The sequence below is a fragment of the Odocoileus virginianus genome, unplaced genomic scaffold (assembly GCF_023699985.2).
Source record: "Odocoileus virginianus isolate 20LAN1187 ecotype Illinois unplaced genomic scaffold, Ovbor_1.2 Unplaced_Scaffold_20, whole genome shotgun sequence".
In the NCBI taxonomy this organism is placed as follows: Eukaryota; Metazoa; Chordata; class Mammalia; order Artiodactyla; family Cervidae; genus Odocoileus; species Odocoileus virginianus.
In genome coordinates, this window is record NW_027224282.1 from 430,578 (window position 1) to 451,426 (window position 20,849).

General features: G+C 39.5%; 1 protein-coding gene across 3 annotated transcripts; it reads right to left on the reverse strand.

Annotated features, from left to right (window-relative positions):
- Positions 1-3,603: 3,603 nt before the first annotated feature.
- On the reverse strand, positions 3,604-18,106 carry UPF3B (UPF3B regulator of nonsense mediated mRNA decay). 3 transcript variants are annotated; one of them, XM_070463014.1, is made up of 11 exons: positions 17,712-18,106; positions 16,751-16,857; positions 16,478-16,584; positions 13,441-13,539; positions 11,795-11,905; positions 10,316-10,359; positions 9,672-9,854; positions 9,250-9,288; positions 7,257-7,417; positions 6,629-6,923; positions 3,604-3,842 (listed from the first exon to the last, which is right to left on the reverse strand). In XM_070463014.1, exons 1-11 carry the CDS (start codon positions 17,865-17,867, stop codon positions 3,693-3,695), a joined length of 1,452 nt encoding a protein of 483 aa, XP_070319115.1. In that variant the 5' UTR covers positions 17,868-18,106; the 3' UTR covers positions 3,604-3,692. The 3 variants fall into 3 exon arrangements, with proteins under 3 accessions (XP_070319115.1, XP_070319117.1, XP_070319116.1); XM_070463016.1 differs by lacking the exon at positions 16,751-16,857 and adding an exon at positions 16,912-16,961 and having other exon boundaries at positions 17,712-17,800; XM_070463015.1 differs by lacking the exon at positions 9,250-9,288.
- Positions 18,107-20,849: the final 2,743 nt, after the last annotated feature.

Genomic DNA, 20,849 nt, shown 5'->3' on the forward strand with positions numbered 1-20,849 from the left:
GGAAGTTTGTCTGTTTTGTTCACTGATGTAATTCCAGAATCTAGAACATGAATGGCATATGGTATGTGCTCAGAAAATGGTGAATGACTAAATGGCTGCATGAATGATGGCAGTCTGAACCTGGGCTACAAAGGGCTGGAGAGGAGGCAGATGAATGGGCAGAATGATTGAGTGGCCGTGGGAAGGGAGGATGGAGTCAGACCTGATCCTCAGTGCTGAGTGAGTAGGTGGTTCACATCCTCTGCAAAACCAGATGGGAGGAACCTGAGTTCAGTTTGTGGCCAGAGATACTTGGGGTCTTTGGATGATGTCCAGGGGATGGATTAGTCAGGGCTGGAGATGTGGAGGAGAGTCTTAAAAGTTTGGAAATGTAGATAATACATCAGGTACCACAGTAGCAATGAACTGTTAGGTATTTACCTATGTCTCCATAGTAGGAGCTGAATCAGTATTTGGTAGATGAATAAATGAACTCTGTGAGATTTCGAAGGATGACCGATCCTATATATTGTCAGTATACACTTTCTAAGAATTCACCAAATGTCAGCTTATTTGCTCCCTGCTTCCTTTGTAAGGATATAAATGGTCATAATACATTTTTATGGTTTAGAGGACAGTCCCAGAGATAGTAAATTCTGGACTGCCCCATAAAAACATGTAACACTGAGCTTCTATATACCCAGAAAAGGCCACAAAACTCTTAATCTCCTATGGAACTAAAGATAAGGTCAAGTTAGATCTTAATTTATAATCAGTTAAATGACTGCCTCAGGACTACTTTGTATATGCCTGCTGGGCAAGGGGATATAGTCCCTGATTTTGAAGGCATGAAAGCCTCATGAATGCACAGGCCACCCCCTTTTCACTGCCCTGTAGGTACCTATTCTCACTACCCTTGCTCCTTGAACTTTTCCTGCCTATTTTCCCTTAGCATCACTTTTCTCCACCAGAGCAGCAAACTCTGCAAGGCTGTCAGCATCAGGAGGGCAGGGACCTTATTCACAACTATGGCCTTAGTACCAACATACAGGAGGTGCTAAGATGAATATTCAGATATCCAGTGTCTGAACTGTCTCCATCCTGTCTTTATTTCCAAAGAAATCAAACCTGTATCTGAAGGCAAAAATGCAATCAGTTGCTTCGCAGGAGGGAGGGCCCTCCTGCAGTCTCAGCAGTTGGTCTGGTTTAGGGATTTTCTTCAGCAACACTTGGCAGCCTAGGGTCAGATCCCCACTCCAGGCTGTCACCACAGCCCTTCTCACATGGTGCACTGTGCTCTGGTTATTTCTGGTTGTCTCTTGACACCACTGGCCAGTGGATGGAAATTTAACAGGGGATAGGTAAGTATGGTTTAACGAGTTGGACTGGCAAGGCCAGCAGAAGAGGGATGTAGGGACACAAAAACAGCCATGAGGGCTGGAAACAGGCCCCAGGCTGGGTACAGAGGCAAGTGATGCCAACTCATGCCTGATAGTTGTGGGGTGATGCTCCTCCCAAGGCCAACTCCTCTACTGTCAACAACCTCGGCTGTCCAGAGGCTCCCTTTTCACCTGCCTTCTCAGGAAACCTACACTATTGGTTCTCTCTTCCCCTGGGTATTCATCTCTTAGATCTTTCCTTTTGGCTTCTAAAAATGCTTTAGTATTTGTCATATTTTTTTAAAAAAATCCTTCCCCAATACCCTTTATCTATCACCATTTTTTTCGATTTCTCTGAAAAGCTCTCTATGCTGTTTCCATTCTCAGGGCAGTCTGGCTTTCATTCCTTATCATTCCAGGTCATCAGTAATTTGTAAGTCACTGAATTCCATGGCCTTTTTTCAGGCATCACACTTGACCTTCCAGCAGCATCTAACTCTGATGGCCACTCCCCTTCATTCTTTTCTCTTGGGTTAGGTAATACTGGTCTTCTGGTTTTTCACCTACTTTCTGGCTACTCCTTTTCTGCCTTTATAGATACATTCCCTTACCTGTTTGGCATCCTTAAGAGTTCTTTAAGGCTGGACTCTAGGTCTATTTCTGTTTTTTTCCTACTCTTTTCCCCTAAGTGATTAAATCCAGGCCCATGGCTTCAGTGATCACCTAAAAATAGATGAATTCCAAACTGGTATCTACAGTGCAAATCTCTCCTCTGAGCTCCAAGACCCGTATGTCCATCTGCCCCCATCTCCACTTCCCACCTGCCACTCACCCCTCACTATAACATGGTTTCTGCCTCACCAGTTCACACATGCTTCAGTACTGCCAAATCCAATGAATGCTGCATGTTTCTTGTCTTGCTTAATCTCCTCTCCCTGTGGCACGGGACACTGCCAGACATTCTTCTTGAAAATTCCCCTTCCTTTGTGTCAGCTGAGGACCAGTCTCTTTCAATCACCTTCAATGTCTCTTCCTCTTTACCTGCCTTTTGGGATTCTGGTTTCTAAAAGCTGAGTAAACATAAAGCAGTGACTTATTAAGTAAAGGCAAACTGACATCATAGTAGGAGAAACTGGCAAGACGGAAATGAAGCAGCAGCTCAAGGATGTTGTCCAGACAAATTCTGGTTCTTATGGAACAAGAGTGGTGAACCATGATTTTGGTCTTCTTTGTGGGCAAAATAAAAGCATGGTGCTAGTAAAGGTAGAAATAAATATTCATCCACTTTCAAAATTCCCAAAAGGTTAAATATCAAAAGTTTAATTTCTCAAAAGTAATAGCTATTTTGTAAAGTTAATAAACACACTTAGCTTCATACTTGAGTGATGTTGATATTTATTGACATCAATGCAAAACAAGCTAAGTTGCTATTTAACAAGAACAAATATTGGTGCAGTTTCCTTCCTGGAGAGGGTAGGCACTCAGCTCATGAGACCTAAGGTCAAACAAAGACTGGATTGTCAAGCACCAACTAAGGGCTAGACTTTACGAATATAAAAATTGCTAAAGGCAAAAGGAGATGTTTTTAAAAAAATTTTTTTACACTAATCTCACATAAGCAAACAAAGAACTAAACTGAAAGTGAAAGTTGCTCAGTTGTGTCTGACTCTTTGCAACCCCATGGACTACACAGTCCATGGAATTCTCCAGGCCAGAATACTGGAGTGGGTAGCGGTTCCCAAACTAATCCTAAAACTTTAGGACAAAACATATCGACATGACATGACTATTTAAATTTCTGCATAAGTGAAAATGTGTTATATCCTTCACTGTACTTGTATTACAATTACATGCTTCTTGCTTCTACACTACACAAAGTCAACAGTTATCACCAACAATGACTATAACTAGATCTGAACAAGACTTCACAGTGACTCTGCTCCATTGAAATTTAAGAAAATTCAATCCAGGATTAACAAAACCTTTTGATTTTAAAGCCAGTTCTCCTATCTTCTTCTCGTGTCATACCTAAATAAGTCCTCTCATGACATTTCTTGCCTGCAAACTGCAATGCGTGTCCTCTCCCCCTCAGCTTTGTCTGACACTTTAAATTTGTAGGAACTGCATAAAAAATGAAAATTGTACTTCCAATCTGAACCTGCAATTGGGTTCCTGCTTTGACGCAAAACATACTCCTCTGCAGTGTACCCCACCAGCACAGCGACCCCCTTTCTCTCTCTCTCTATTCCTTTGCCCTGAAGGCACTTCTGGATTGCTTAATTCGTGCTCTTTGGCTGCCTAGACAGTCAGGACACCTAAGGCCATTTGGACTTATCACTCCTCGCTTCCTTCTTTTCTATGGCTAATACCACTTTCCTGCTTTTTTTCTATGGCTGAATCTCCAGACTTGGTGCTGTCATCAGGGGGACAGAGTCGATTTCGGCTTCGAGCTCCTGGCTGGTAAAGCTGCATCGCCGGGCGATCCTAAAGTAAAATGAAATACTCATGTTACAAAACTGCTACTAAGCATGTCCAGGGGATAATATATACCAGTGAGAGCCCACATGAGACCAAAATTTGAGGGCACAGTATATGACAGTAAGTGTCGATGGCTATTTGGCTTCAAACTCCCTGCTTCCTTTCCCCTACCTACAGAGAAAAACAACTATTTCACAACTATTTATTTTTATAAATAAAAAACAACTATTTATAAGCAATAGTTATAAAGTATTATTTTATATGCCCGGAGTAAATTTTGTTAAGTTTACTGCCTAATTTTACCATCTCAAGATGAACTGAATCAGCTTGAATAGTTTTTACTTAGAAACTGTGGTTGCTGTCTCTCTCTCCTCCCCATCAGTAAATGGATTTTAAAATGCACCACCATCTAAGAAAATTCTAGGAGTGAAAACAATAATAAAGAATGCCAATTCTTAATAATGCAAAATCCCTGAAGTTATGAGCTCAGACACTTGTAACTCAGCACAAATATGACTCTCTCTTAATTCAGATTTGACAAGGTGACAACCCAGCTTGAGACTCTCTAGGTAACACTTTAGATCTCAGGTTCCTAAATAAGCCTCAGTATCGTCACCAGGTACCTCTCAGTTCAAGTAATGTGTTTGGTTTATCACAATATGACCCTGGAAAAATTAAGTGTATAGGCCTTTTTTTCTAATTCAACAAAAGACAACATGAGCCTTCCCTGTCCTTTCTCCCTGACATATGAAACAGCCTTAAAGCATTATTCTCAAGTGAGTAATTCCAGCAAAAACATTTCACTGTTTTAACAAGATGAAACGTTAAAACAGATGAGACTGCCACATAATATTTAAAGAAATGGATGATGGAGCTCCCAGTGTGCAAAGATGGGACAAGTTAAACGTCAACAAGAGCAATAACTGATAATAACAAGTTGGAGTTCACCAAGTATTTCTAAATCCACAAGTTATTTAAAGACTAAGCAGAACAAACTCACTGATAGCCCCTACGAGTTGCTGGGACACCAACTCATTACTCTGAGTACTATAAATAAAGGGAATGGATCAAGTGCTGTTCTTGCCTTTCCTGTGTGAACTCAATTTCAAGACTAACCAAATAGTTGATAAGGGAAAACTCTGTGGAAGAATTTCAGATCATAAATGCAACAGGAAAGGCAGAATTTGTATATATATATATCACCATTTTCCCATCTCTCCCTATGAAATAATGAACTAAACAATATCATTAGGAGAAAGGCTGATAAAAAATTCTATAATATATGGATCAGGCTTATAATACCTGAGCTAATTGATCAGCTATTTTTCCAACTTTTTCTCTCAAAAAAATTTAAATCTATAGAAATGTTGCCAAACTTGTACAGTGAATACCTAATACCCTTCTCCTAGATTCACAATGGCATATATGCCTTTTCTGTCTCTAGTGTGTATGCAGGCACACACATATACAGATACATTATTATTTTTGCAGAACCACTGGAGAATGAGTGCAGACATTAAGACCCTTCATCACTAAATATTTCAGCTTGTGTATCCTCAGAGCAAGGACATCCTATCACATAACCATAGTACCATTACTACTGGTCAATCTTAACATCATAATAAATGGATACCAAGACATTGTATGCTTCCTGATACGATGCAATAGGAACTGCACAACACCTCCTATCAAGTATTCTTGCCAACAATTGAGTCTGAATATATTAAGGCCTCTAGATGAGGGGCCACCCACCTCTCACCTCTTTCTGTGAATAAAGTTTGACTGGCTCTCAGCCAAGCTTATTCTTTTACATGCTGTCTATGCCTACTTTCCTACAAAGCTTACTGGTTTTGACACAGACCACATGGCCGGCCCACAAAAGCCTAAAATATTTACCATCTGGCCCTTGAAAGAAAAAAATTTTCTGACCCTGCTCTAGATATGACTACTGGTTTTCAAGGAAACATAGAAGGTAGAGGAACATGTTCAATGTTACCACAGGGATGTAATTAGCCACTCTGGACTATTAGACACTCTATAGGGCAAACTGGTTTCTGCAACAAAGAAATGGTAGGAAACAAGAGGAGGAGGAATTATTTAGATTAAAAGAGACTTAAGGGAATATTTCAAGCAAATACAATTTGTGGACTTTGTTTAGAGCCTATAAAAAAGATGTTAATGAAAAGAGATGTTAATGAGACAATTGGGAAAATCTGAACACTGGGTAGATAGCATGCTAAGGAGTTATTGTCAGAAATTCTTCTTCTATCTGGTTATTTTATTAAGAAAAAGAATATTAGGGTTATTTTATTAAGAAAAAACCCTGGCAATCCAATGGTTAAGACTCCACACTTCCACTGTAGAGGGCACGGGTTTCATCCCTGGTTGGAGAACTAAGATCCCATATCCCATATGCCTCATAGTGTGACCAAACTTTTTTTTTTAAGTCTTTACTCTTAATATTGACATATTTAAAGAAGAAATTATCTGTCTAGGTCTTGCTTGAAAATAATCCCATAGGAGTAAGATGGGGTAGAGTAGAAAGAAGATTGGCCATAAGGTGATAATTGCCAAAGTTGGGTGATAAGTATATCCTACTACTCCTCTGTTCTACTTTTGTGTATGTTTGAAAAGTACACACAAACTCTAATAAAAGGACCCCACCAAGACTGAAAAAAGGTACAGATAAAGTTCCCCTAAAATTCTGTAACAATGAGCTAGCCCTCTCCTTTATACTTTCAGGAAAAGACAAAGAAAACCCTCATGAAAAGAAGTTAAATGAAATGCAGCACCTTGTTTCTTATGCGATCTCTCTTAACCACTTCTTCTTTCTTTTCAGTTTTTTCTGAGCTGCCTACTGGCTCTGTACTTTCAGGCTTCTTTCCTTTATCCCGAAGTGCTTCTTTCTCCTTCTTCATTTCTTCTTCCTTTCTCTTGAAAGCCTTCTCTTTCTCATAGCGCTCCTTCTGCCTGCGGCGCTCTTCCTCCTGCCGCCTCAGCCTCTCTCTCTCCCGCAGGATGCGCTCTTGGTCTCGTTCATAATCCCGCTCCCTCTCCCTGTATTCTCTACCACTCTCATCTTCAGGTCTGCACGAAAAACAAATCTGAGAATGCACCCTTGAAGCTCTTCTAATCACAAAGGCAGGAACACTCTGATCCTGCCTTGGCCACTACAATGAGGTTGAACTTTCGGAGCAGCATTAAAAAAAAAAATAGTATTTTGAAAAGCAATTTGGAAAAAAAAAACCCAAAAGTCATTCACCCAGATTAAGATACTAAAATACTTGAAACCTGTCCTCCTCATCCCCATACCCCTCATAAAACCCAGTATCTTGATTCAGGTACAAGTCCAGAATGCATCAGTAAAACTAGCAGCCAGAAACAGGTCAAAAATGAACCCACGAGCCCTCGACTACCGACCTCTTAGGCTTTTCATCTTTAAATTCACCCTCAGAACTCTTGGGCAATGTACAACTTTGCCCGCTGGCTCTTTCATCACTCAGATTCTCTTTGTCCAATTTCTTGAGCTTTTCTCTTTTGTCCAATTCTTTTTCATCTCCTTTTTCTGGCTTCTTAAGCAGCTTTAAAGAGAACAAACTTAGGTTTATTTTGAAGGATGGGATATTGTCTTCTGATTCTCACAAAGAAAACAATATACTAAATATTTTCAATTTAGGGTACTGAAGGCCCCGTCTCTGCAGTACTCAAACTTTCAGGTGAACAAATAGTGCACAAAGAGCAGTAATTTGCTAAAAGGGTGCTATTAATGTGAAAGTGTTATACACTCAAGTGAAGTGGTTTAATCACTTTCTGGCAATAGGATCAAGACTCCTTTGGCTTTAAATGGGTCAACCTTTGAGTAGACCAACGCATACTTTCAAGTATGCCTTCTGTATCAAGCCAGCATGTCGGTATAACTTGATAGGGAAATACGGTACAAATTTAAAATGCTAGCCAGGTCATTATTGCTGGACTATTTTTACACAGCTATTAGAATAACAAATACCTTGTCACCAAAGGAGAGATCCATTGCAGGAATAATTTTGCCTTGAATCTGAGAGTAGCTACATACTTATGATGGTACAATCATATCATTAGAGATGAAAAGCAAGAATTATTTGGCATTTGATTTAAAAATCCAAATATCTCATACAACAGAACTGTGAAGTTCCATCTCTACTGAATAGGAACTCTGTTCAATGTCATATATATATATATGACAGAATGCAATTCTAAAAAAAGTGGTTTATAAAGTTCAAATTGCTAACAGAAGTTTCTTTCTCATGCCACTTCTACAAATCTCTCTAGAATACACCCCCAAGTGTTGGATATTCAGAGAGATTTTTACGAATTTCAAGTCTCAGAGTGAAGGCATCATACAGAGTTTCATCTCAGTGTGAAGGCATCATACAAGCCACAAAGCTAAAGGCAAAGCACCACGCATGAGACTTAAGCATGAAGTATTTCAGCACACAGACAGATACTGAAAACAGTGAGTCCAGAGTGGACACTATGAAGGCACCAGTGCAAAGTGAGGATAACATGTGCAGGTTTCATTGCAAGTGTTCTTATTTCTCTCATGAACATCTTCGTCAGGAGCCAAGATGTTCATTACTCTAATAAGAACATTAACGAATGTCTCTAGCGTAACAGGCTTGACCTTCTGCCTTGCTGACAGAAATAGCAAGTCAGGTTGCTTGTAGCAGGGCGGACACAGATCGATAGAACGAATTAAGATGAGAACCTCCCCACCCTGCCACCGCCAAGCCCCTTATCACCGATGAGTCCTGGAGAGCCTCGGGGTGCCCTAGTGACTTGACCAGCTGAATTCTGAGGAGGTAAAAGGAGACTCTGCCATCATCTCTGTGAGATTTTCTCTGACTTTCTCTGCCATACTATGTACAAGTACTTCCCTGGGCAGTTCGCTGGAGCAAGGACTGCCCAAGCCAGGCCCCTGGAAGGGAAGCAGCTAGGTTGGGGTCTTTCCACAGGTTTTCCTCTTCCTACATGCAGTGTGTTAATCAGAATCTGCTGCTCACAGATTCCCAGGTAGACACAAGAAGGTAACGTCGGGAATCATGTGAGAGGGGAGAGGATGTATATTCCGAATACTCCCACAAGGCAGCCAGGTATGAGAGGTGTATAAAGGAAGAGGAAAGAAAGAGCTCTAAGGCATGGCTGTCCTCTCGCTGCACATTGTTGAAGCTTCTGGGTACAGAGCAGAGCATCAGGAAATCATCTGGGTTTCTTTCTAAAGCACGAATTTAAAACGGTTCAGCTTTTAAGACTCAAGTCAGTCTGAGGGCATTTTCTACAGGTAACACTACCACCACCACCAAAAGGACTTATTAACTAAGACCTGTGTGTGTGTGACATGATACTAGGTGCTCTGTATCATGTACTTGGTCCTTACATTTTTCTGATTCACAGCTTGTAACAGAAACCTGTGTACCTGAAGACAGTGGAAAACAAACAGATGAGGCAACTTCATGTATCAAATATGAAGGAAAAGCTAAATAAAACCCATAATTCATGCCAGCCAGCCCTAAGCCCTTATATATGAAGAAATGAGAGAATAATAATGCAAAATTGAACATTTTCAATGATTATAACTAACACTGCACTTTAGAAATCCCATGTAAACTACTTAATCTTTTAAATTATCTTAAATTAAGAGTAATACATGAATATTATAGGAAAGATTCACTCCCTCCCAAAAAAGACAAAAACTAAAACACAGTTTACACCAATACAAGATGCATGCATATTTGAAGAAGTAGATAATAGAACATGCAATTTTCAGCAACATGCAGTCAGTTTAACTTATGTTCATACCTTAATCTTTGGTTCATCCTTTAATTTGTCCCTTTCTGGAACTCTGTCTATCTTCTTTAGCTTTTCTATATCTTTCCGTTTTCGTTTCTCTTCTTCTTTCCACTTCCTCCTCTCTTCTTCTCTTTGTCTTTTTCTTTCTATTTCTTGCCGCCTCCTTTCTTCTCTCTTTTCTTCTCTCATCCTCTGCAAAGAAACATCAACAAAACCTTTAGACAAGGTAATTACCACCAAAAACATAGTTCAGAAAGTACGGCGGGCACCCACTTAACTATATCATCTTTCCTTCCCACTTTCCACTTCCTTAACCCCCTCCCCACTCCATTCAGAATATGAGAGAGAAAAACACCACAGCCTGCTCATATCAGTCTCCCACTGCTGCCTTGCTACAGTACCCAGAGGCTTTCAGGAAATCAAGAGTGCCTTTGGAACAAGCTAAGGACCCCCTAGTTCTGCAGAGTGAATCTATGGTCCAACAACCAGAGTGAAGTAGGAGGCCAGAGAGTGAGGCCAATGAGCCAAATCTTTAAAGAACAGTGGTAGAGAAAGCAGCTATCTCTACTGTACGATCCCAATGCTCTTAAATTTACAGAATGCGAACCAACGAAATAGAAGTATTGTGAGAACTAGAAAAACAAAAGGTTTACCTGCTTGTTTTTCAGGAAGCTCAAAAGTGGAGTTGTCTTTTTAGCTACACAAATGTAAACAGATTATTAATAATACTTAATCGAACCCTAGAAAGGATTTCATTTTCTGACATTCCCTGCCAACCACCTGAGGTGGGAAAACTATACCCCTCAAACAGTAAGTTCACAACTATCTTACTGGAAAGAAGTTTTACAATATTATACTTCAATTCTGAAGGTTTAAAATATTAAAAGTTAAGAAATTTAAATTAAAACAATAAAACAATTTCTAAAAAGAGCAATTCCTGGTGTCAATGAGAATAAAGTGCAAAGGACATTCTCTTGTTTTACAGATGGGAGTATAAATCTGGTCAACCAGGAAGAAACTAGGATAAGGGGCTAAAAATATCTAATACTTTTGACCCCATAATTCTACTTCTGGGAATTTATTCTATGGAAACTATCAGAGGTGGGCTTATACTATGAAAGTGAAAGTCGCTCAGTTGTGTCTGACTCTTTGCAACCCCATGGACTATATAGTCCATGGAATTCTCCAGGCCAGAATACTGGAGTGGGTAGCCATTCCCTTCTCCAGGGGATCTTCCCAACCCAGGGATCAAACCCAGGTCTCCCGCATTGCGGGTGGATTATTTACCAGCTGAGCCACCAGGGAAGCATCCATTAATAAAAACCAAGTTTTAAAAGAATATTTAATTCATTTTTCAATATTCTGAACAATGCTATCTAATCACATAGCTAGCTTTTTGAAAAGCATACTTCCTTTGGAGAAATTCCTAGGAGTGGAAATCCTGAGCAGGTTGGAGGCTATGCTTACGTTTAGAGCTGATGCAGTAGTGACAACTTACTACCAAAACCAACATCTAAGCTAGAATTTCTCAAGAGGTTTTTCAATTGTGCAGTAACCAATTTCATTTTTTTAATAAAGTCAAATTTTTTTTTACGAGTATGAACTTATTAGTAGAAAATACCAACTGATCTTCAAAGACTCATTAACATCTTAAGGTCCCATATAGCTCTTAAAGTTTTTATACATGGCACTAAATAAGTCAGAGGGGGCTTCTCAGGTGGCTCTACTGGTAAAGAACCCGCCTGCCAATGCAGGAGATGTAAGAGACCTGGGTTCTATCCCTGGGTGGGGAAGTTCCCCTGAAGGACATGGCAACCCACTCCAGTATTCTTGCCTGGAGAATCCCATGGACAGAGGAGCCTGGCAGGCTACAGTCCATAGGGTCGCAAAGAGTTGGGACACGACTGAAGTGACTCAGCATGCATGCAAATAAGTCAGAGAATATTTCCCATCTTATCGATGAATTCTCATAATCCTGTGAGTCAGCTATTATCTGCACTTTATAGTAGAATGAACAGAGTCTCAGAGAAGTTAGTGCCTTTCCTATGGTCACATAGCTAGCAAATGAAGCAGGAGTCTGACAGGTCTTCTGAGGAAAAAACTATAACACTTAATTCCTTTTGCCCACTTACCTATTAGTTCTCTATTTTTTGCTTCTATTTCCTCTAGCAGTGTCTCTGGAGTAGATGTCATTTTCTCATTATCTGCAGCATAGCTCTCCAAAAATTTTCTATATTCTGGATCTAAATAATTATTTAAGTAAATAGAAAATATAGCAGACTTTAAACAAAATAAATATTATCCAGGATATTTACTTATCAAAGAAGATAATTTTCTACTTCATGGAAGATTGAAAATAAACCCAACTATACCCATAAGATAGACTATTTGGGGCTTTACTGGTCACTTACTCTGAGAACTCCTATTAGATATACTGACAGAGTCAGGCAAAGTGAGACACCATGCATTGTAACACAACCTCCAGGGATGTTAAGTAGTTTGCTTTTAAAAACCACCACTCCTATTAATCCAGAGTCATACTTAAATGGGAGAACTGCAAGCTATAGCTATGGAACCCTCAGAGAGTATTATGTAGAGCATGTAAGCAGTTCCTGCATGGATACACCTCACTTTAATGAAACTCAGAATACGAAAATCGGGTGTTCTAAACAGATAAATGAGGGGGAATGTCCTAGATGTGGCACTAGAAGTGATGGTAATATCTGGAATTCTTTCCTAGATGCCTCCGACATCAGAAAGGGTAGCACATTTGAGTCATTATATTGTATGTGGAGAATGCACTGTGGAGCATGTCACCTGATCTAGTCTTCAACATCTGAATCTATGATATAGTCATTAAGCAGCTGTGTGCTGAGTCTTGTCTGTGTTTTCTTTATAAAATACACATTATAGTAATAAATAATAATGGAAACCAAACTAGGTGATTCTGAAATACCAATCTGATATAAAATATTGCAGCTAAGTCCTTAACCAACACAACCACATTACAGAGATCTCAAAACCTGGATCCAGTTTACCATAAATGGCAATTATTTGTTTTTTAGTTCCAGTATTTCAGTTCAATGTAATTACTTTGTGTGCAGTTAACTGCATACTCAAAGCCTAGAAACAGGATTGACCACTTCAGTTACTTTATGTTGTTACTCAAGAACAGAAATTTTTCCAACATAGTTCTCAATGATAACTCTTCCTCTTTATACAAATGTAAACCAAAAGTCAAATAAATAATCATAAAAATGGTAAGGGGCCTTAAGGAGTTGTACTTTGAAACATCTGACTTTTTCCATTGTCTTCTAATGAAAATACCTGTCTTCTAATGAAATATAAGGTGATTTATTACTCAATAGTCAACAATATATTGCTTAATTGTGAAGGAATGAAAAGCCATTAGCCAAAGAGAGTGAGAACTAGAGGAAACCCATCTCCATTCTAACAAGCAAAGCTTTCATCAGTGAATTACATTTCTCATGAACCTGTTTGCTTTTTTTTCATATATTTTCTTAATTTAAAAGATTGGAGTCCACTCAATTCCCACAAAGGTAATATATTCTTTTAAAAATCTATGGCCCTACTATATAGCACAGGGAACTCTATTCAGTATTCTGTAATAATCTATATGGGAAAAGAATCTGAAAAAGAATAGATATATGTATAACTGAATCACTTTAACACAACATTGTAAATCAATTATTAATCAAAGATTAAATTAAAAAAATACATGGCATTAGCGCATTAAGTAACTAGAGCTATACTATACCATCATCGATAGTCCCAACTTCAGTATCTCTTTGCTTAGTCTTCTTTTTTGCAGCTTTTTGAAAAGGTGCAAATTCTATGATGGCAGGATATTCCTGACCTGTTTAGAAAAAAATAGCACACTTGCTAAAAGAAAGAAAATGTCAAAAATGGATACAAGAGACTCAACTCCCTGCTCTCTAGGCTTCCTTTGATGACAGTGATCTGAATAGGGTCTCCCAAAAGGTATAAATCTCATTGGCACAACTAAAATCAACATGTTACCAAAGCAGTCCCCAATTCATACCAAAAAAATAACAAAAAGATATGGGAGGGAATTAAAATATTCATTTAAATTCCACCTCTAAATTCTGATATTGTGATATGTTGGGGGGGGAAAATCTACAAACTAATTTTCATTTAAAAAATATATTAAAGGGAATCCTTGGTGGTCCAGTGCTTAACACTTGGCACTTTCACTTCAGGGGCCCAGATTGGATTCCTGGTGGGGGAAATTAGATACTGCAAGCTGCATGGCACAGCCAAAAAGCAAACAAACAAAAAACAAAACAAGATCACAATACTGACTATACAGGGGTATAAATATGTCAAAGGTCACCAAATGCACATGTAAAATGGATGCATTTTAAAATGAAAATTATACCTTAATTGATTTTTTTACAAAACCAGAAAAGGCTAGAGATAGAAGGTAGGTTAGTGCTTGTCTAGAGATGGGGTGTAACAACTAATGGGTACCTGGTTTCTTAGTTTGATGAATGTGTTCTAAAATTAGATTGTGGTGATAGCTGCACAACTTTGTGAATATACTAAAAAATGATGAACTGCAATTCTTTAAAAGGGTGAATTTTATGGTACATGCATTATCTCTCAGTAAAGCTATTATTAAAAAATACAGCAGGAGACACCAAAATCACAGGCAACAAAAGTGAAAAACAGATAAACTGTGCTGCATCAAAATCAAGAACTTCTGTGCATCAAAGGACACAATCAACAGAGTGAAAAGGAAGCCTACAGAATGGAGAAAATATTTTCAAATCATATATCTGATAAGGGGGAAATATTCAGAATATATAAAGAACTGTAACTCAACAACAACAACAAAAAAACCCCCAAATAATCTGATTTTAAAATGTTCAAAGGACTTGAATAGGCATTTGTCCAGAGATGATATATAAATGGCCAATAAGCAAATGAAAAGATGCTATGTGCTCAAGAATGTGAAGAGATTAAAATATTACCTCACTAATCATTAGGGAAATGCAAATCAAAACCACAATGCAATATCACCTTATACCTGTCAGAATGATTACTATTAAAGGAGGAAAAAAACAGAAAATAGCAAGTGTTGGCAAGGACATGGAGAAATTAGAACCCTCAGGCATTACTAGTGGGAATATAAAATAGTGCAGCCACTATGGCGAACAGTATGGTGATTCCTCAAAAAATTAATGAATATAGGATTCTTTTTGAAGTGATGAAAACATTGTGGAATTACACAGTGGTGATAGTTATAAAACTCTGTGAATATACTAAAAACCACTGAATTTTATGGGATGAGTTATATCTCAATAATAATTTTTTTAAAAACCTAAGTGACTACTGGAAAAATACATCAAATCCTTGCTATAGAATAAAGTCATATAAGGTATAAAAGACAATCTTCACATCTTTGGTGTGTAAACATAAGCCAGGATGAATTACCAGAACTGACCATTAGGGATCACAAAGCAGTCACAGAGGAAACAAGATTTTAGAAATCCTAGTGAATGCAGAATCATATTACCTTAATAACTGATATACCTGAAAAGGAATAGATAAACCAGACTGAAGGAAATTGTGGAATACAGGCAAAAGAAAAAAAAGTTAGAAGCGAGGCCAAACAATGGGGGATGCTGTCTACCTGACTAAGGAATTTGGACTTTTTTTCCACAACTGCTGTCTTAAGTCACTATTTTAAAAAAGATTATTTTCATGGCAAAGTAAGATTAAATTATACAGAAAATAGAAAATTCTAAAAAAAATTTCTATGTTTAGAGAGAGTGGTTGTCTAAGCATTAGGTGATGATGATGTGTGAAAGTATCAGTAAGTCTAACATCCTCAGTCTAGATGAACAAGATATTAAAAAGCAATAAATTGACAAAATCCATCACTTGTTTAAATGTAAGGGATAAAGAGAGGAAAAAGTTAAACACAACTCAGATTTTCAGGAAATCACTTGCTATCTACTGAAATAAACTTGTGGAGCAGAAAAGTAGCTGGAGCAGAAAAGTAGCTGGTTTGGGGGGATTAATAAAAACTGGACAAACATAGTAGCAATTCTTCAACTTTTACTGGCATATTCCCTGACAAAGATTTCATTTTTACCAACTCTGAAGTAATACTGAAAAAATATAATCTAACAAAAACACACATCATTCAATATGGCAAAGCCAAAAGAAAAGCAGCAAACAGCTTGGACATTCTCTGGCTAAATGTTGCAAGCAACAGATAACAAAATGAGGATTAATGCAGAAGTTTTTCTTCCCTATAAACTCCTGGATAGGAAGTGGGAAATCATCAAGCTCAATGGTTTAATTACATACAACTTAGAATGTTAAACAGTACTCCAACTGGCAACTATTGACATAAACGATCTGAATTAAATAAGTATTGGTCCTTGAAGCAAGATGAGAAGTAAATATTTAAAACTTGTCATACAAGTTTAAAGAGTCACTTGTCAGTATCACTTAAAACTAGTAAATACTCAAGACAATGGATCACCTAAAACAGGGCAAAAGAACTGTCACAGGAGGAGAAAACAGTGGCAATTTCCTTCGGTTGACAAACTACAGAAATAATAGGTTAATACAAATACCTGCAAAAAGTCATATTATCTATTTATAAGGTTGTCATAAGCTTATCAAATGCGTAAAACTCTTTAAATGTTGCTCATCTTAGTACTCAGGATTTTAGAAACACTATGAAGGCACCAAGAGAACAGGGATACATTGTCTTCAACATACAAATGACAAACTCCCCTTCAGTTAAAAGGACTCACCTTTATTGTCAAGGAATACATAACCATCAAAACGATCCCTGAACAAAATAATGTCCTCTTGGTTTTTAAAGTTGATGTATGCTCTTGCATACATATGAGGATACAAACTGCAGGGAGGAAAGCAATTATGTGAATGTGCTTGCAGGTGTCTGGCTGAATTACAAGTATGCATATATTAAAAAGATAGGCTCAAAAATCAAATAGAAATCATGAGTAGGATTAAAAAAAAGAATGGAAGAAACCTTTTTCATTTACCCCTCCCTCTTATTTTACCTAGTATCATTAGAAAAAAACTCAAAATAATCATGCTCAGGCATAGGCTGAAGATGTTCCTGAAGCTGCTCCTTGGTCAAAGTGGGCGGTAATCTCCGAATTACCACCTTAAGAAATGAATAAGGAAAACAAAATTAGTACAAATCAATTTTCTGTCATACCTGAATCACTGTCCCTGAAGAAAGTTGGCCTTTAAAAGATGAGATCACTTCTAAAAACCCAAGAGAATGTTCAGAACGCTCAGAATGATTAGTCAAACATAACAGTAACATAGTTAAAAAAAAACAAAAAACTCTCAGAAACGAGAACTGCCTGGAGCAAGGAAATCTTAGGTTCTGTTAACCCGAAGCCCCACAGTTTACTGTTTTCGCCTCATTTTCTGTCACCCATTTTTCAGTAGTGGTAAGAAATTAGTAAACCAACCCTGGTCTTTTGTGGGTGCCAGGAATTCTTGATTGATAAAGTCCTTATTCAGTCAGCATAAAGAATTCAAAATTCTAAGAAATACCCCCAATTTCCTCATTGCTCCCCGAACAGAATGTACCCGATCTGGCCCCAAGACCAATAATAGCCGCCACCCACCCGTTCCCTCAACTAACCTCTGTTAATATTCCTATCACGTACTACTCCCGCTGGTGATAGCACCTTCCTATTTAATAATTCCCCCTCAATTCCTCATCCTTTTCGCTATCGCCCCCCCTCCCATCATCATCTCACGGCTCTGACCTAAACCCTTCTAGTCAGGGAATCCCCCCGCCCTCTCTCACTCCCATCCTGGGACTCGGCCGGGAAGGGGACCCCTATTTTGGGCGAGTGGATGAGACAGGGTGATGCTATTTTCACTCAAGTGAAGAAACAGAGGAAGAGATTGGGAGAGGAAGAGGACAGCCCCATTCCCAACCATCTTTCTCGGGTGGTGGAACCGTCCCGCCCTCTCCTGGGCCAACAGCCGGTCAGACACCTTGCTCAATGCCTCTTTCTTCTCCTTGTTCCGATCCTGCTTATCTTCCCCTTTGGTGCTGTCTCCCGAAGCCCCACCGCCGCTTCCTGTAGCACCTGGGGGAGTCAAGAGGGTTACTCGCTTCTCCTTAGGCCTATGCTCCTTCTCCTCCTTCATGGCCACAGCTTCGCTCCGCACCGCGGTAGCTCGGCCTAAGCGCCGTTACGCCGGGTACCTACGATTCCCGGCCCGCTCGGGGCAGAGCTCCGCCCCCAACAAGCTCTCCTAGTGATAAGCCGACCCCAACGCTCCATTGGGCCCCACCAGGATCTCGCGAGACTTTAGGGCATCCGGCTTCCTTCGCTGGAAAGGTTGTAACACCTGGTCTTAGCTTCCCGCCCGCGGAATCCCCGCATTGCCCAATCCCCTCGCGGCCCAGACTCCCTCGGGGCAGTTCATTAGCATATCCGCCATCTTGGTTAGGACGAGTATTTCACGGACTACAAATTCCGGCATCCAAAGCGTTTACCCGCTTCTGCCTGAGTTCTGGAGTCGTAGTATTTCAGGGTGTCTGTAAGTAAATTGACTCTTTAATCTTGAAAGGTTAATGTTTTTCAGATCAAAAAATACATTCTGCGGGCTTCGTTTTCCAGAGATAAAACCGATGTTATCCAAAGTTTACCTCACTAGGGGAACGACTTGTATTTTCTATTATTGGTAGTAAAGTGAGCTTTCAGAACCTTTAGAATTTCTTTTCCTTATATTTTTTAGGATTCACAGATATTTAATAAATATGCACAAAACACTGACATTTAAAGGAGCATTATGACAAAAATGTGTGAGATTTGTTTTCACCACTCTTTTTAAAAGTAATAGGAATCTATCATGGTACTGATCCTCTGTAGGTAGGAGAAAATAAAATCCAACTCACTTTAGATAGGATTGACCTCCTTCCCGCTTTTAAAAAGGCCAGTTATGCATTATTTATAATAGCTCCAAACTGGAACAACCCAAATGTCTGTCAGCCCACTAATGCATAAACAAAATATGGCACATCCATAGAATGAAATACTACTTAATTAAAAATGAACCCATATGTCCATCCACATGAATGAATCTCAAAATGATCATGCTGAGTGAAAGAAACAGAACACAAAGAGTACATGCTGTATGATCTCATTGATATGAAATTACAGATAAGGTTTTTAAAACTAGTGAGAGAAAATTCTTAAAGAGATGGGAATACCAGACTACCTGACCTGCCTATTGAGAAATCTGTATGCAGGTCAGGAAGCAACAATCAGAACTGGACATGGAACAACAGACTGGTTCCAAATCGGGAAAGGAGTAGTCAAGGCTGTATATTGTCACCCTGCTTATTTAACTTATATGCAGAGTACATCATGAGAAATGCTGGGCTGGATGAAGCACAAGCAGGAATCAAGACTGCTGGCAGAAATATCAATAACCTCAGATATGCAGATGACACAACCCTTATGGCAGAAAGTAAAGAAAGAGCCTCTTGATGAAAGTGAAAGAGGAGAGTGAAAAAGTTGGCTTAAAACTCAACATTCAGAAAACTAAGATCATGGCATCTGGTCCCATCACTTCATGGCAAATAGATGGGGAAACAGTGGAAACAGTGGCAGACTATGGTTTTTTTGGGCTCCAAAATCACTGCAGATGGTGACTACAGCCATGAAATTAAAAGACGCTTCCTCCCCCCCCAAAAAAAAGACGCTAGCCCCTTGGAAGAAAAGCTATGACCACCCTAGACAGCATATTAAAAACATTACTTTGCCCACAAAGGTCCATCTAGTCAAAGCTATGGTTTTTTTCAGTAGTCATGTGTGGATGTGAGAGTTAGACCATAAAGAAGGCTGAGCTCCGAAGAATTGATGCTTTTGAACTGTGGTGTTGGAGAAGACTCTTGAGAGTCCCTTGGACTGCAAAGAGATCAAACCAGTCAATCCTAAAGGAAATCAGTCCTGAATACTCATTGGAAGGACTGATGCTGAAGCTGAAACTCCAATACTTTGGCCACCTGATATGAAGAACTGACTCACTGGAAAAGACCCTGATGCTGGGAAAGATTGAAGGTGGGAGGAGAAGGGGACGACAGAGGATGAGATGGTTGGATAGCATCACCGACTCAATGGACATGAGTTTGAGTAAACTCTGGGAGTTGGTGATGGACAGGGAGGCCTGGTGTGCTGCAGTCCATGGGTCGAAAAGAGTGGGACACGACTGAGCGACTGAACTGAACTGAGTGAGAGAAGGGCTTCCCAGGTGGTGCTGCAGTTCATGAGGTCGAAAAGAGTGGGACACGACTGAGCGACTGAACTGAACTGAGTGAGAGAAGGGCTTCCCAGGTGGCGCTAGTGGTAAAGAACCTGCCTGTCAATGCAGGAGATGCAAGAGATGTGGGTTCGATCCCTGGGTTGGGAAGATCCCCTGGAGGAGGGCATGGCAACCCACTCCAGTATTCTTGCCTGGAGAATTCCTTGGACAGAGGAGCCTGGCAGGCTACAGTCCATGGGGTTGGAGAGTCCTGACTCTACTGAAGCCATTTTAGCATGCACACAAGCAAATCAGTGATTGCCAGGGGCAGGGTTGGGGAGAAGGGACAGACTGCAAAGGGGCTTCAGGAAACATTTTGGAATAATGAAAAAATATATTTTTTATCATGATTGTGGTGGTTGCATTTGTGTAAACTCATTGAATTGTATACAAAATTGGCAAATGTTATTTTATGTAAATTATTTTTCAAAGATCAGCCCCTGAAATGAAAAGAAATGCAAAATTTGAAAAATATTGCTCTGCAAAAGTCCCAGAAGGCTCCTTAGGAGAACGGAGTGGAAGACCCATGTGTCTCCTTCTCCAAACCCAAGAAAAAGAAATCTTTTTCCAAGAGGAGCTGGTTAGTAGTGATCTTGAAGAGACAGCTGGCAGTGGAAGTCCTTCCAAGAGGAACAAATCTTTCCCCAAAGAGGAACCAGTCAGTGACCCTGAAGAGTCAGGAGACAAGAGGGTCCCCAAGAAAAAGAGGAAATTCTCTTTCAAGGAGGAGCCACTCAACCATGGACTTGAAGAGGCTGCTGTCAGCAAGAGCAACAGCTCCAAGAAAAAGCTCCAAAAAGCTATTCCAGGAAGATTATT

Excerpts from the sequence above, each read along its gene's own strand:
- UPF3B (XM_070463014.1), bottom strand. The coding sequence starts at position 17,867 with ATGAAGGAGGAGAAGGAGCATAGGCCTAAGGAGAAGCGAGTAACCCTC. Across the intron at positions 16,858-17,711 it reads AGAAAGAGGCATTGAGCAAG|GTGGTAATTCGGAGATTACC; the intron begins GTGTCTGACCGG and ends TCATTTCTTAAG. Across the intron at positions 3,843-6,628 it reads GAGATCGCATAAGAAACAAG|GATCGCCCGGCGATGCAGCT; the intron begins GTGCTGCATTTC and ends ATTTTACTTTAG.